At 47.7% G+C, this 15,808-nt stretch overlaps 1 protein-coding gene across 1 annotated transcript; it reads left to right on the top strand.

The window, feature by feature from the left end:
• Window positions 1–13,088: 13,088 nt before the first annotated feature.
• Window positions 13,089–14,905, top strand: LOC120928056. The gene is made up of 2 exons (XM_040339134.1): window positions 13,089–14,633; window positions 14,800–14,905. Exon 1 carries the CDS (start codon window positions 13,244–13,246, stop codon window positions 14,627–14,629), a length of 1,386 nt encoding a protein of 461 aa, XP_040195068.1. The 5' UTR covers window positions 13,089–13,243; the 3' UTR covers window positions 14,630–14,633; window positions 14,800–14,905.
• Window positions 14,906–15,808: the final 903 nt, after the last annotated feature.

Raw genomic sequence — 15,808 nt, 5'->3', positions numbered from 1 at the left:
AGAATCGCTGCAGAGACCACAATGATCGTAAACCGGACCGCTGCCTGAAGAGATGGGATACCTGGGTTATGGTAGCAGCTGCTGCCATAACCGATATTCCTCTTCAAATTCCCGACGTATATAGTTGTGCGGCCGTCCGGACGTGGTTAATGTTTTTTTTTTTTTTGCCTTAGTGCTGCAAAACGGTACTTCTGCTTTCCTTGCCTAGGCTCCCTTTACTCTACCACCTGGGAAGTCCACATCCAGGACTGAGGAATGTGTATGCATTTGGGGTTGCCACCTGTCTGGTATTCAGACAGTCCAGGTTTTGAACCATGCGTCTGTTTTTTTGACATTTTTTTCAGACTGGACTGTGGCTCCTTAAAGTAGCTAGAAAGAGACTTGGGTGTTCTCCTCCTTCCAGCCTGCAGGAGGCGATACAGCTCAGTGTCAGCATGGGAGTGAAGATTGGAGAGGAAGGAGGAGCAGTGTTTTTCAGTGTGAGTGGGGTGGAGGACAACTTTGTGGGGGGTACATGATATAACAAGGACTGGGGGGGTCACTACAGCCACCGGGTCCCAGAGGCTTGCAAGATACTGTAAGTAAGCTCAGAGCAGCTATGGGGTGGGAGCAGACTTCCCCTCTAGTATACATGTGCACTGCCAAAAAATTTTTTTATTTTTTCAGGAAAATCGAAAAATTATTTCTTTTGCTTTTTTTTTTCGGAAATTTTGAAAGCAAAAAGCGGGAAAACGAAATTTCTCAAGCGTCTTCCAGGACAGCCCATGAGACCTAGGGCTCCTCCTACCAGGACAGGAAACACGTTAACCCCCACCAGATAAAAGGGCGGTCCTCCAGGCCCCATGCCAGTATTAGTGTTTCCTCCGGATGGGGGGTAACATGTTTCAGGAACCTGGTCCCCTAGGTCTCATGGGCAGGGGCTCTAATGACCGTTCAAAGGGGTATGTATATATTTTGACTGACCTCCTTGCCATTAGCAGTTTTCCATGGGGAAGTTTTGCTGCTGCCCTTGCTGCTTTGTGCCTGGAGAGGGCCAGGACCGGGATGGCGTCGGGTCCCTTGCGCTGTTCGCAGCACAGGCTGTATGTTGGTGAGAGTGTTTCCCGCACACAGCATGGCTGATTCGTGCTGGGAAACGTGGAGCTCACTAGCGCTGGTAGGGGCGGAGCCTCTGCGCTTCAAGCTGGCTACAGGAAGATCCGGCGAGGGTCACTTCCGGGTCGCATGACGTCATCCTCGGGCGCCGGAGACATGGTTCCTGTCTCCATAAAACGTCGCGAAACGGGGGCTAATGGCTGCTGGTGATTTCTGGTAAAAACAGCACAGGCTGTAGGACTACCAGACGGACGGCATGGACAATCCTGCGATAATCGCTCAGGCAACGGATGCAGTCCCCAACACCAGCACCTCTCAGGTAAGCTGCAAGTGTTTTATGATCACTTTTCTTGCTATCCTGGTGAAGGTTTTTACCCCCCCCCCCCTCCCAATCATAGGATTAGGTGTTAGGGGACACATTTTCTTCTCCTGCACGTGGTGGAGTATTTTTTTGTGGCTTGGGTTACTTATGGGGTCATTTAATTTGTGTCTTTCAGGCCAAGACTCAGGACAAAGCCCAATCACAGCCACATAAGAGAAAATGTGCGGTGTGCGGTAACAAACTGAGTTCCACTTGGGGAAAAGCAGTTTGCCGCACTTGTATAGATGGTTTAGTGAAGGATGACCCAGTGACCTCATGTCAAAAAATGTTGACTTCGGTCAGGGATGAGCTTGCTTCTACCTTTGGCTCATTTAGGGAGTTAATTGACAAAATGCAGGTTCCCCAACAGGGTACATCTTCAAAAAGAAAGGCTTCAGTGGTTAGCACCCCGCAGGTGAGCGTAGAGAGTGAAGACTCTGAGGCTGAAGCCAAATCTACCCATTCTTCTCAGGAAGACTCAGGGTCAGATACAGAGCCCAGGGATAGAGTATCCTCTAAGGGCTCAAGGTTCAAATTGTCTCTGGAAGATGTGGATAATTTGTTAAAAGCCATCTATACCACCCTTGAAATGGAGGAGGAGGAGGTACAAATGTCTAAGCATGACCTTATGTACAAAGGTTTGCACAAAAAGAAAAGTAAAAACTTTCCAGTGCACGATTCCCTCCTTAATACGATCAAACTGGAGTGGGAGAGTCCAGAGAGAAAACCTTTCTTTTCCGGTAACCTAAAAAGAAGGTTTCCATTTGATGAGGATGCAGCGCTACCGTGGAATAAGAACCCAAAGTTAGACGCTCCTCTTTCAAAAGTTTCAAAAAATTCGGACCTGGCGTTTGATGACATGGGTACGCTTAAGGATCCTATGGACAAAAAAATGTGATGTCCTTCTTCATAGAGCTTGGGATTCAGCTATGGGGAATCTCAAACCAGCTCTGGCCTCTACTTGTGTAGCCAGAAATCTGGAGGAATGGCTTACACAAATCCAAACTCATCTTTTAGCTGGTACTTCTAGGGAAGAGATTTTAAAATCCTTTCCTCTCCTTTTTAGTGCCGTGGGTTTTCTGGCAGATTCGTCTGCGGAATCAGTAAGAATGACAGCCAGAACTTTAGCTTTAGTGAACTCAGCCAGAAGAAGCATTTGGCTTAAAACATGGTCTGGGGATGCAGCATCTAAATTACGATTATGTGGGCTTCCCCTAAACGGGGATCATCTTTTTGGCCCAGGTTTGCAGGAGGCACTGGAACGTACGGCCGATAGGAAAAAGGCCTTTCCAGAAAAGAAAAAGCAGACGGGAAGAAAGTTTTTTCGTGGCCAAAATAAAGGCTTGCCATGGCAACAAGGTCCTAAAGAAAAGGACAATATGTGGTGTCCCAGTACAGGTATTTGTTGTAGTCCCTGTCAGATTGAGGCCCTCGGCTTGTGGGATCTCCCCTGCAGGGACTCAGATAGTTATGATGTGATTTATATACTGTTATGGTTGATAATACGTTTATTAGGTGTGTATAGCTTTAAGAGGTTTAGTCAACCATCTCATGTTAAGTCAGTGTATTAGAGTCAGGAGGATTAAATGCTAGATAAGACCTTATTGTGTTATGTTATCCTACAAGGCAGTCTCTATGATCCACAGCTCTCAACCAATGAGCTTCAGCCTCATCAGGCCCTTATAAGGGATTGTACTTCCTGTTTAAGCCAGTCTAATGCTTCCCTCAGTTCCTGGCAGAGCAACACACAGTCAGAGAAGCATTGCAGGCCTGAAGCCTCCAGGATAAAATACAGCAAAGAGTGGAGTATCCCTAAACATTACAGAACCAGTACTTCAGCTCATTTATCAGATCAATCCGTTATTCCGGCGAAAAGCCTCAAGTCTACAGACACTCCAGTAAGTGTATCTATTTTTCAGCCTAGTTAAGCATAGGCCCTGAATTACTATCCGGCTTTTGCAGCCGAGTATATACAGTATATGATCAACTAAGCTCAAGCATTATCAGCTGTGTGATCCAGAGACTGCCTGCAGAACATTTTGACACTCTGTTTAAAGCTGTGAAGATTTTGACACCTGCCTTCATGCCAGTAAAGCCTTTGTTGTTTTAACCCCCTGTTGTGGACTGTATTATTACCATCTTAACTAGCGGGGATACGGAGGCCCCTGGAGCTGTAGTTTCCCGGGGTATACCAAGACTACAGTGGCGTCACGTGACAGAGAGGGTTAATACCATCTGGCCCTCACTAAGGGTTAATACCACCTGACCCTGGGCTCCTAGCCCCAAGAACCAAGTAGCTAACCATCAAGCGCATGTGTGTGGCCGTGGGACTCACCCTCCCCGGTCACCACATAGTTTTCTGGCGTCACGAACAGGATACGGGTGTACGCCTTAACCATTCAGCCACTAAAGCAAGTCCTCCCCCCCCCCCCCCCCCCCCAGAATCTGAACTGTGTCATTGAAAGTAATTTACTCAGCGAGGCGCATATACAAGTGGTGGGGGAGGTGAAGGAAAGACTGTTAGCTGCCATTGTTAAGTGGAGAAAGTCTGTACCTGAAGGGGTTAAATTGTTTCCAGCATTTCCTGCGCGCGGGAGCGGTCGCAGCTCCGCCCAGTCAAGCCCCAGCGGTGACGCCTCTTCAGTGTGCAAGCCGGAACTAGAGAATCCACTCTGTGTTGCACGGAGGAAACAATTGCTGACCGGACCAAAAAAAAAAAAAAGAAGTTGCCGGGCGCAGCCATAGCAACGTGTCTGGCAATAAAAGACAGCGCACTCAAAGACGTCGCACTCAAAGACAACGCACTCAAAGACATCGCACTCAACGACATCGCACTCAACGACATCGCACTCAACGACATCGCACTCAACGACATCGCACTCAACGACATCGCACTCAAAGACAGCGCTCTCAAAGTTTCTTAAAGTGACAGCGCACTCAAAGTTTCTTAAAGTGACAGCGCACTCAAAGACAGCGTTCTCACAGTTTCTTAAAGTGACAGCGCACTCAAACAAGGCTACAACATGTCAGCCCCAAGATCACCAGATGCAGGTGATGTACCAGATCCTCTTGCGGCTCCTGCACAAGCTACCCCTCCGGGATCACCTCCAGTACGACGTCATGACAGTGGGGCCCCCCCCTTCTACCTGGGGAAGCCTGTGTTGCCTAACTACAGAGGGGATCCCTTTTCCCTCAAGGATTTCCAGGAGAGCTTCCAAAGCATTTTCTCTCTCTACTCTCTCCCCCCTAACCAACAGGTGCTGTTGCTCATGGGACAGTTGCAGGGACCTGCACGTGAGGAAGTCCGTACCTGGCCCACTTCTGAGAAGACTACAGTAGATCAGATCTTCGAGGGATTACATCAGGTATTTGAGTCCCACTCACCCTCAGAGGTCCGCCTCAGGCTGTACGAGAGGCGACAAAAGCCGGGGGAAACACTAAGGGCATATGCAGTAGCCTTGCAGAATGCCCTGGAGGCAGTCCAGAAACTGGACAATATCACCCCTGACCAGGGTAACAAACTATTGATGGATAGATTCATAGAAGGGGTCTAAAATAAATGGGACAAGGCGCAATTAAAGATGTTAGCTGTACAGAACCCCAATATGTATTTTTCTGCCTTTAAGCGCCTAGCCCTTCAAGTTATAGAGCAGGGGGCAAGCCCCGAGGAGCATCCTGACCCTAAAACGGAACCCATGGGTGCGGCGGCGTGCCCTGCACCACTGTTACCACCAGCCCCCGCACCCGTGGCTGTCCCCCCGGCCTCCACTACAATTACTGAGATTCAAGAGGTTAGACAAGATATTGCCCAGCTTACCCAAGTGGTAAAGGAGTTGGCTAATCACACCACTCGGGTACTTAGAGAGCCTCCAGAGACTAAGAGACCTACTCCTGCCCCTCCTCCCCGTTATAGCGGGCCTCGCTCGGGACCATCTAGTAGGCCTTACTGTGATTTCTGTGACAAACCCGGTCATTGGAAGATGCAATGCTGGGCTTTAAACGGGCGTCCCCTGAGGTCGAGGACCGGCCCTCAGGAAAACGAATCACAGGTCCAGCAGAAGAGCCAATATACTCAGGACAGTCCTTATACATTGCATCCTGCCCCTATGTAAATGTTACCATAGATGGTGTCCAACTGCAGGCCCTGATTGATACAGGCTCGCAGGTGTCTACCATCTCTAAGGGCCTATTCTATAGGTACTGGAATGTCGATTCATTGTGTGAACCAGATGATATGGATTTTAGTGTCCTGGCAGGGGACGGGAAACCAATTCCCAGACATGGGTACTGGGAGCCCACTATTCAGCTGAGAGGTCACACACTTAGAGGTCAAGGTATAATTGTCACTAATGTCACGGTACCAGGGGCCACAGAGTTTATATTGGGGATGAATATAATGAGACATTGCTTCAGTGATATTTTGGATGCCTTGCATGCCTCTCTCCCCCACATGTCTTCCTCAGGTCAGAGGACTGCGCCAGTGGCATCTTAAGAGCATTATAGGCCCCCGGGCAATACAGTGCACTGGGGCCCTGTCTACACAATCGTGCATGAGAATTTACTGACAAAAATCATGAAATTTACGGGCAGAACCACATTTTTTTTACTGGCACTGCAAAAAAAAGTACCTACAATTACAGTTTTACAAATGTCTTCATTGACATGAAGGTTAGGTTACTATAACCCAGCCTGCTCAGAGTTTCCTCTTACATCAGAGTCTGCAGGAGTCCCCCAGAGTCTACAGTTCTGACCCGCTGCTCTCCACCATTTTTTACTGGGGTCGCTGGGCAGCCGATGGGGGCCCCCCAGGCAAGTGGGGCCCCCGGGCAACTGCCCAGCGTGCCCAATGGAAAAGACAGCCCTGGACTGCGCAACACCATCTCAAAATTCTAAAAGCAGAACAGAAGTTTGCGAACCGGAGAGGAGAAATCGGTAAAGTTCGGATCCAAGACATGAGGCCCGTGACCCTGCAGCCGAACACAGAGACAATTTTGTGGTGTCGGGCGCGCCCTGGTGTAAGGAATCAGGACTATCAGGCCTTACTGGAGCCCATACAATCTGAAGATTTTCCTTTGGTCCGAGCTGCAAGGAGCCTAGTGACGGTGGTGAATGGACGGGTCCCAGTCTGCCTAGTTAATTTGTCCGGCGTATTCACCACCCTACCAAAGTACACTCCAGTGGCCCAACTTGTTTTCTTGGACTCCAGTGACATACTCTCTTCACGGAAGGCGGCCCAACAGCTGAGTGCCCAAACCGTGTCAGGGGCTACCGAAAATTCTCCAGAACCTTGGTGGCGCCAACTGCAAATAGGAGGATCTCTCACCCCACCAGAACAAGTCGAAGGGGTCATCGAGGTGGTGAAGGAGTGCCAGAGTGCCTTCAGCAAACACCCAACCGATTTTGGAAAAAACCTCCATGATTAAGCATCGAATCCTGACCGGCGACAAACCCCCCATCAAGGAAAGGCATCGGCCTGTGGCACCAGGCATGTACCAAACCGTCAAGAAACTGTTAACCGACATGAAGGAGGCAGATGTAATACAAGAGAGCCAGAGTCCCTGGGCAGCACCCATGGTGTTAGTTAAGAAGAAGGATGGGACCATCCGTTTCTGTGTTGATTACAGGAAGTTGAACGACATCACCCATAAAGACGCATACCCTCTCCCCCGGATTGAGGAGTCACTCACCGCGTTGGGTTCTGCGGCCTACTTCTCTACATTGGATCTGACCAGCGGATACTGGCAGGTGCCCATGGCCGTCGAAGACAGGGAGAAAACAGCCTTTGTCACCCCCATGGGTCTTTTCGAATTTAAAAGTATGCCCTTTGGGCTGTGCAATGCCCCAGCTACCTTTCAACGGCTGATGGAGAGATGTCTGGGACACCTTAACTTCCAGAGTGTCCTACTCTATCTGGATGACGTGATTGTGTATTCCAAATCCTATCAGGAACATTTGACTCACCTGTCCGACGTCTTCCAAGTACTGATCCAGCATGGTCTGAAAGTCAAACCCTCCAAGTGCCACCTACTCAAGCCACAAGTACATTACCTGGGCCACGTCGTCAGTGCCGAAGGGGTCCAACCTGATCCAGCTAAAGTCGAAGTTGTCAAGAATTGGCCTATCCCACGCACCGTTAAGGATATTCGGAGCTTCTTAGGATTTTCAGGATATTACCGCCGCTTTATTCCTCATTTTGCACAAATTGCCGAGCCATTGACCTCTCTCCTGCGAGGCACGGCGAAGGGGAACTATAATGGCAAGCTGCCTGTGGAATGGGCCAAAGAGCAAGAGGTGGCCTTCCAGGCTCTAAAACATCTATTGACAGAGCCTCCCATCCTGGCCTATCCGGATTATACTCAGCCTTTCCGACTGTATACAGATGCCAGCTTTGAAGGACTCGGGGCAGTGTTGTCCCAGATGCAGGGAAAACAAGAGAGGGTGATAGCTTACGCCAGCCGGAATCTGCGAGGGGCTGAGAAGAATGATTCTAACTACAGTTCCTTCAAGTTAGAGCTCCTGGCCCTCGTGTGGGCAGTCACCGAAAAATTTAAGGACTATTTGTCAGCCACCTCATTCACGGTCTACACCGATAACAACCCCCTGGCTCACCTGAACACCGCTAAACTAGGTGCCCTTGAGCAAAGATGGGCCTCCAGACTGGCCAACTATGACTTCTCTATCAAGTACCGAAGTGGCAAGTCTAATATTAATGCGGATGTGCTATCACGCATGGCTCCTGGCGAAGATCCCCCAGTGGAGGACAAGTGGGAAGATGTGGAGATGCCTCCCTTCTATCAAAGATTTGTGAATCAGGATGTGGTCGTCACCTGCGAGGGGAGTGAATCTGGGTCTAAAGCAATCCAGGAAGACCTGTATACCTGGAGGACCCTACAGGAAGAAAGTCAGACTATGGGAGATCTGCAGGAGTATTTATTGACCAGGAGGGTACCTCCCCGGTTGCGACGGGGCCAGAATGACTACGAATTGAAGCGATTGTGGCGTCAGAGGAAAAGACTATTTGTGCACAAAGGAATGGTGTACAGGAACTTCTTGGACCCAGTGTCGGGTGAAAGGCTACACCAAATTCTGATCCCTCGGAGAGATGCCGCCATGGTATTGAATGCCTACCACGACCAGTCAGGACACTTTGGGGTCCATAAAACAGAAGCCACCATCCGACGCCGGTTCTACTGGATTAGAATGAGGAGCGACGTTGAAAAGTGGTGCAGTGAGTGTGCAGTCTGCAATATCACCAAGAATGGTCGCAAGAATGCGCGGGCACCTCTCCATTCCATTCAGAGCGAGAGGCCCAACCAATTGGTCGCCTTGGATCATGTCAAGCTGTCACCTACCCGGTCCGGGTATTCATATGCTCTCACCATGGTGGATCACTATTCCAAGTGGGTAGTGGTTGTGCCAGTCAAAGACTTAACAGCCAAAACAACAGCCCAGATGTTCTACACCCATTGGGTACAGATACTTGGATGTCCTGAAACTGCCTTGTCCGACCGAGGTCCGGCCTTTGAGGCCCAACTGTTTCAAGAATTGTGCCAGTTCCATGCTTGTAAGAAACTCAGGACCACTGCCTATCATCCGCAAGGGAATGGACTCTGCGAGAGGATCAACCAGGTGTTTATCCACATGCTGAGAGCGGCTTCTGTATCCCGACCTGAAGAGTGGCCTCAACTAATGCCCGAATTGTTGGAAATCTACAACAATACCATCCACTGTTCCACTGGTTATACTCCATTTTACCTCATGATGGGCCGACACGGTCAACTGCCTAAAGACAGGGTCTTTGGACTTCAAGCACCTTTCAACCACTCCCCCCAAGCCTCTTCGGAGTGGGTCTCGGAACATCAGAAAAGGATTCAGGAAGCGAGAGAGATAGTCAACAAAAAGATGGGCGAGGCACACTATAGGCAGCAACAGGACTACAACCGCCATGCCTCTGCCCAGCCGTTGCAAGTTGGTGATAAAGTCTGGCTGAAGAAGCATCCTAGAACCCATAAGTTGGACTCCCTTTGGGAAACTGAACCATACACAGTGATTTCCATCCCTTACCCGGACTCTGATGTCTACTCAGTTCAAAAAGCCGGATATGAACCACAAGTTGTCCACCGAAACCGGATCAAGCTGTGTCACAAAGGGAACCTGCCTGTGTTGGTGCCTCCTTCTGCACCACCAAGTCTTCCACCTCCAGTTCAGCCAGCACAAGTGCGGCCCACCAAGCCAGTTGAGCCTGAGAGGCCACTCCTGATGTTCGAAGATGATCCTCTCTTTCCTTCTGACCAAAACGTCTTCTTTGGTTATGTGCCAATCAGTTCCATTCCATCAACCTCAGTCTTGGCACCAGAAGCTCCAGAGTTTACTCCAGCCATCCGCTCACCTGCTGCAGTCCCATCAGAACCTTCTAATGTGGGAGAAAGCTCCATAAGTCAAGAGCCATCACTGGCCCTCATTGTCCAAGATGAAGGTGCAGCTGTCAGTCCAGAAGAAGCAAGTGTTCAAGGAGAAAACAGTGCTCCAGAAAACTCAGAAATGGTGTTGCGTAGATCCGCCAGACCTAATTTCGGATATCCCCCAGCAAGATATAGGGATTAATCCATTAATTATACCTACAATATATGTAGATAGACTACATACACCTCAGTTAGTATACATCTCAAGTATACATCATTACTAACTAATATGTCACTAGTTACCTACTTACCTTATTTAGTGTATAGGAACATACCTGGCCAGTAAGTCTCCTATCCCTCACTTAAGCACTACAAAAAGAAAAAGGGTATCCTCTAAGAAATGTCTAATTGTGTACTTCAGGCATAGAATAAAAATGTCTAGCAAATATTAAAGTGTGTTCTGGGGAGAAGAGCTAATAGCCTAAGGGCCCCAGTAGCCAAGGCATTGGGTAGAAAGCCTCCGGCAGCCCAATCCAAAACCTGTTCAGTCTTAAAAGTGTGATCTAACAATAATATACTGTTCAAAACTGAGTGATAACGTTTAACAGGTATGTATTCTGTCTGGGACCCAGATAACCACTTACCCTGCACAAAATAATGATCTCACTTATCTAATAAGCCTGCAAGGGACATTTATGTGTATAATGCCTCAGGACTTATAATATGATCCTGTTCTTATATGTTTATTTTTTCCCAAAGAACCTGGAACGGACATTGGTGTACAAATGCCTCAGGACTTCTAGTGGCCCCAAGGTCACCTCATTCCTCAATCCGTCAGTGCCTTAATCGTCGAGGACGACTTCTGTTTAGTGGTGGGGTTTGTGGTGTCCCAGTACAGGTATTTGTTGTAGTCCCTGTCAGATTGAGGCCCTCGGCTTGTGGGATCTCCCCTGCAGGGACTCAGATAGTTATGATGTGATTTATATACTGTTATGGTTGATAATACGTTTATTAGGTGTGTATAGCTTTAAGAGGTTTAGTCAACCATCTCATGTTAAGTCAGTGTATTAGAGTCAGGAGGATTAAATGCTAGATAAGACCTTATTGTGTTATGTTATCCTACAAGGCAGTCTCTATGATCCACAGCTCTCAACCAATGAGCTTCAGCCTCATCAGGCCCTTATAAGGGATTGTACTTCCTGTTTAAGCCAGTCTAATGCTTCCATCAGTTCCTGGCAGAGCAACACACAGTCAGAGAAGCATTGCAGGCCTGAAGCCTCCAGGATAAAATACAGCAAAGAGTGGAGTATCCCTAAACATTACAGAACCAGTACTTCAGCTCATTTATCAGATCAATCCGTTATTCCGGCGAAAAGCCTCAAGTCTACAGACACTTCAGTAAGTGTATCTATTTTTCAGCCTAGTTAAGCATAGGCCCTGAATTGCTATCCGGCTTTTGCAGCCGAGTATATACAGTATATGATCAACTAAGCTCAAGCATTATCAGCTGTGTGATCCAGAGACTGCCTGCAGAACATTTTGACACTCTGTTTAAAGCTGTGAAGATTTTGACACCTGCCTTCATGCCAGTAAAGCCTTTGTTGTTTTAACCCCCTGTTGTGGACTGTATTATTACCATCCTAACTAGCGGGGATACGGAGGCCCCTGGAGCTGTAGTTTCCCGGGGTATACCAAGACTACAGTGGCGTCACGTGACAGAGAGGGTTAATACCATCTGGCCCTCACTAAGGGTTAATACCACCTGACCCTGGGCTCCTAGCCCCAAGAACCAAGTAGCTAACCATCAAGCGCATGTGTGTGGCCGTGGGACTCACCCTCCCCGGTCACCACAAATAGGCCCAAAAAACATTGGTCCGGGTACAAAGGCAAAGGGAGAGGAGGTGTGTTGTTTAACACACCTCAGCAGCCCGCCAAGCCACAATGACCAACATCTGCCAGTGGGGGGAAGACTGAGGGCCTTTCTCCCACAATGGGCAACCGTCACCTCAAGTCCCTTCATTCTGGATCTGGTGGCAAATGGATACAGGCTAGAGTTTTCCTGTCGGCCACCAGAACGACTCTTGATCACATCTCCTCCCAAAGATCGGGAGAAAGCAAGAGCTCTGGGTCTCCAAGTAGGAGAGTTGTTAGACCAGAAGGTCCTGATTCCGGTTCCTCGGTCAGATCAGAACAAAGGGTTTTATTCCCACATTTTTGTCATCAGAAAGCCGTCAGGGAAGTATCGGCTCATTCTGAATCTTCGGTCTCTAAATCGATCGATCCGATACAAACACTTCAGGATGGAGACAGTCTTCTCTATCAAGAATCTGCTTTACCCAAACTGTTTTATGGCCACGTTGGACCTCAGGGATGCTTACCTACATGTCCCAATCCATCCGGCTTTCCAGAGATTCCTGAGAATAGCAGTAAAGATGGGATCGGAAATCAGGCACTTCCAGTTTCAGGCCCTCCCCTTCGGTCTATACTCCTCCCCTCGTATCTTCACAAAGGTATTGGGGGAGGCGCTGGCTCCACTAAGATTAAAGGCGATAACTATCATCCCTTACCTGGACGATCTATTAATAGTGGCAGAATCCCGCCAGAAATTACTAGCAGATCTTCAGACTGTACTCGACTTCCTTCAATCCCTGGGCTGGTTAATAAACAGGGAAAAGTCTTCCCTAGATCCAGCCCAGAAGGTGAAGTACCTGGGTTACGACTTTTGCTCAGTAGTCCAAAAAGTTTTCCTCCCAGAGGAGAAGGTCTCCAAGATGGTGCAAGCAGTGTCAGCCTTACAGACCAATCAGTTGGTCTCGCTGAGGGAAATTTCAAGGACGGTAGGTCTCATGACCTCGTGTTTCCCTGCGGTACCATGGGCAAGGTTCCATCAGAGACCATTGCAGAGATTCCTTCTGGAAAATTGGGACGGGGACGCCAGGTCCCTAGAGTCAAAAGTTTGGTTACCGACCAAGGTAAAGAGAAGTTTGTGGTGGTGGAGGAAAAATCTGCACCTAACAAAAGGCCTGCCTTGGTCCATCTCGATATCCAAGAGGATCACGACGGACGCAAGTGCCTGGGGGTGGGGAGCCCACCTCAAAGACCAGGTCGCACAGGGGAAATGGTCCTTGAAGGAAGCAAGAGCCTCATCGAACCAGAGGGAGCTGCTAGCGGTGCAAAGAGCCCTGCAAGCTTTTCAATCGGAGGTCAGGATTCTTCAAGGAATTGCACAAAAAATTTTGTCTTGGGCAGAAGTAAATCTAGGCTCAATTTCAGCAGTGCACCTGAAGGGGACGCAAAACAGTTTGGCAGACTACCTCAGTCGCCACAGGGTGGAGCGAGACAATTGGTCACTTCATCCAGAAGTCTTTTTGGAGATCACCAACAAATGGGGTTGTCCCGAAGCGGATCTGTTCGCAAATCAGGACAACCGCAAGACAGAGGAGTTCTTTTCTCTAAACCCAGAGGATCGATCACTGGGGATAGATGCCCTGGCGAATCCGTGGCCCTTCAACCTCTGCTACGCCTTTCCGCCAATCAGACTCATTCCGGAAGTGCTCCGGAAGTTTCTCCTAGAAGAAACAGATCTTATTCTGATCGCCCCCTTCTGGCCCAAGAGGCCATGGTTTTCCCTGCTACAGTCTCTGGTCTCGGAGCCTCCACTGAGACTTCAGAACAGAGAGGACTTGCTGTCGCAGGGTCCAGTGTCACACCCACAGGTGGTTTCATTAAGCTTGACAGCTTGGTATCTGAAGAGAAGATACTGAAGGCTCAGGGGTTTTCTGACAAGGTGATTAGAACCTTGGTAAATTGCAGAAAACCAGTCACTAGAGCCATTTATTCCAAAGTTTGGAAAAAGTTTAATTCATGGTTGTCTGAAAACCAAAGATCAACGCATGATGTTCCTTCTATTTTGGAATTTTTTCAAGAGGGTGTCGACAAGGGTCTTTCAGTTAGTACCTTAAAGGTACAGGCGGCAGCTATCAGCGTTTTCCTCCAGTTTTCTCTTTTGGAAAATCCCATGGTAGCTAGATTCTTTAAATCCATTTCAAGGGCCAGGCCAGTAGTGGTAAGAAGTTGTCCAACTTGGGACCTGTCCCTGGTACTTCAAACTCTGGTAGAGTTTCCCTTTGAGCCTTTAGAGGATATTTCTGTTAAATTACTTACCTTAAAAACTATTTTTTTAGTAGCTATTACCTCAGCTCGTAGAGTAAGCGAGTTACAGGCCTTATCAGTGAGGGAGCCTTTCCTCACGATTTTTGAGGATCGAGTTGTATTGAAAACTGATCCAGGTTTTTTGCCTAAGGTAGCTAGTACATTTCACAGATCACAAGACATTGTACTGCCATCCTTTTGTAGTTCACCACAGGGTGATCAGGAAAAGAAATTTCGTTTTTTAGATGTAAGAAGAACCCTTCTTGCATATTTGGAGGTCACCAAGGTCTTCAGGAAGACAGACGCTTTATTTGTCCTTTTTTCAGGTACACACAAAGGTAAAGGTGCATCTAAAGCCACATTGGCTAGATGGATTAAGCAGGCCATCTCAGAATCCTATAAAATCAGAGAAGTTCCTACACCTTTTGTTACAGCACATTCAACAAGAGCTTTGGCTGCATCTTGGGCCGAGAGGGCTGGTGCTTCACCAGAACAAATCTGTAAAGCTGCCACATGGTCCAGTTATTCGACCTTTATTAAACATTATCGCCTGGATCTGCTATCCGCTCAAGAACAGGCGTTTGGTCGAAAGGTCCTTCAGGCAGTTGTCCCACCCTAGACTGGTAAGTTCTGGCTCATCGTCTCATGGGCTGTCCTGGAAGACGCTTGAGAGAAAAGCTGAGTTAGGCTTACCGGTAACTCCTTTTCTGAGAGTCTTCCAGGACAGCCGGATTCCCACCCGGTTTTGTTGTATGGAAGTTATGTGTTATTAATGCATATGTTTTTCAGGGTAGTCCTACGGTTCTCGAGAAGACTGGCATGGGGCCTGGAGGACCGCCCTTTTATCTGGTGGGGGTTAACGTGTTTCCTGTCCTGGTAGGAGGAGCCCTAGGTCTCATGGGCTGTCCTGGAAGACTCTCAGAAAAGGAGTTACCGGTAAGCCTAACTCAGCTTTTCCGAATGGAAGAAAACCTTTTCGGAAATTGTGAAATTCGGAAATTTCTCATTTTAGATTTTCGAACTTTAGATTTTTGAATTACAATTTCAAAGTTTTTTTATAAATTTCGAATTTGTCATCTTTGATTTTTATTCGAATTTCGAAAAATTCAAAATCCAAATTTCCATAAATCAGAATTTCGAAAATAAAAAAAATCTAATTCCACAATTTCAAATTCTTGATTTTTTTTTTTTCTTTAGCTTTGTTAAATTTTTCATTTTTGTAAATTCGAAAAATAAAAAATCGAATTTTCGAAAATTAAAAATGTGGAATTAACCAATTTTCGTTAAACAAATTAGAAACTAAACAAATTGCACATGCCTACTCTCTAGCCTCGTGCACACGATCTGATTTTCTGCAGACAACGCATAGGACTTTTGTCCGAAAGGCGTTAGCCAGGAACTTGAATTGCATACAAAGAATTGTTGGCCAACAAACTAATCTTTTTTCCAGTTCTTTAGCGCCACCCTTTGGGCAACTTCTGCTAATGTTGTGCTATGGTGAGCATTGCTTCTGAGCATGTGTGTTTGTACTCTGGAGTTTTGTCCGGACTTGTGTACACACGACTGGATAATCCGACAACACACATTTGTTGGCAGACAATTTAAACCATGCTATCCCACATTCGTCTGGAAAATCTGGCAATTGTCTGGAGCGTACAAATGGTCGGTTTTCCGACAACAGCCTGTCATCACACAATTCCCGTTGGATAATCCGATTGTGTGTACGAGGCTTAGGTGTTAACTAAACCCTGAATTCACTATATCTGGCCTCCCACATTACACAAATGCAATTTTTAGC

This window comes from Rana temporaria, chromosome 2 (assembly GCF_905171775.1).
Source record: "Rana temporaria chromosome 2, aRanTem1.1, whole genome shotgun sequence".
Taxonomy (NCBI): domain Eukaryota; kingdom Metazoa; phylum Chordata; class Amphibia; order Anura; family Ranidae; genus Rana; species Rana temporaria.
The sequence above is the reverse complement of the archived record's forward strand: the minus strand, read 5'-3'. Positions and strand labels throughout refer to the sequence as shown.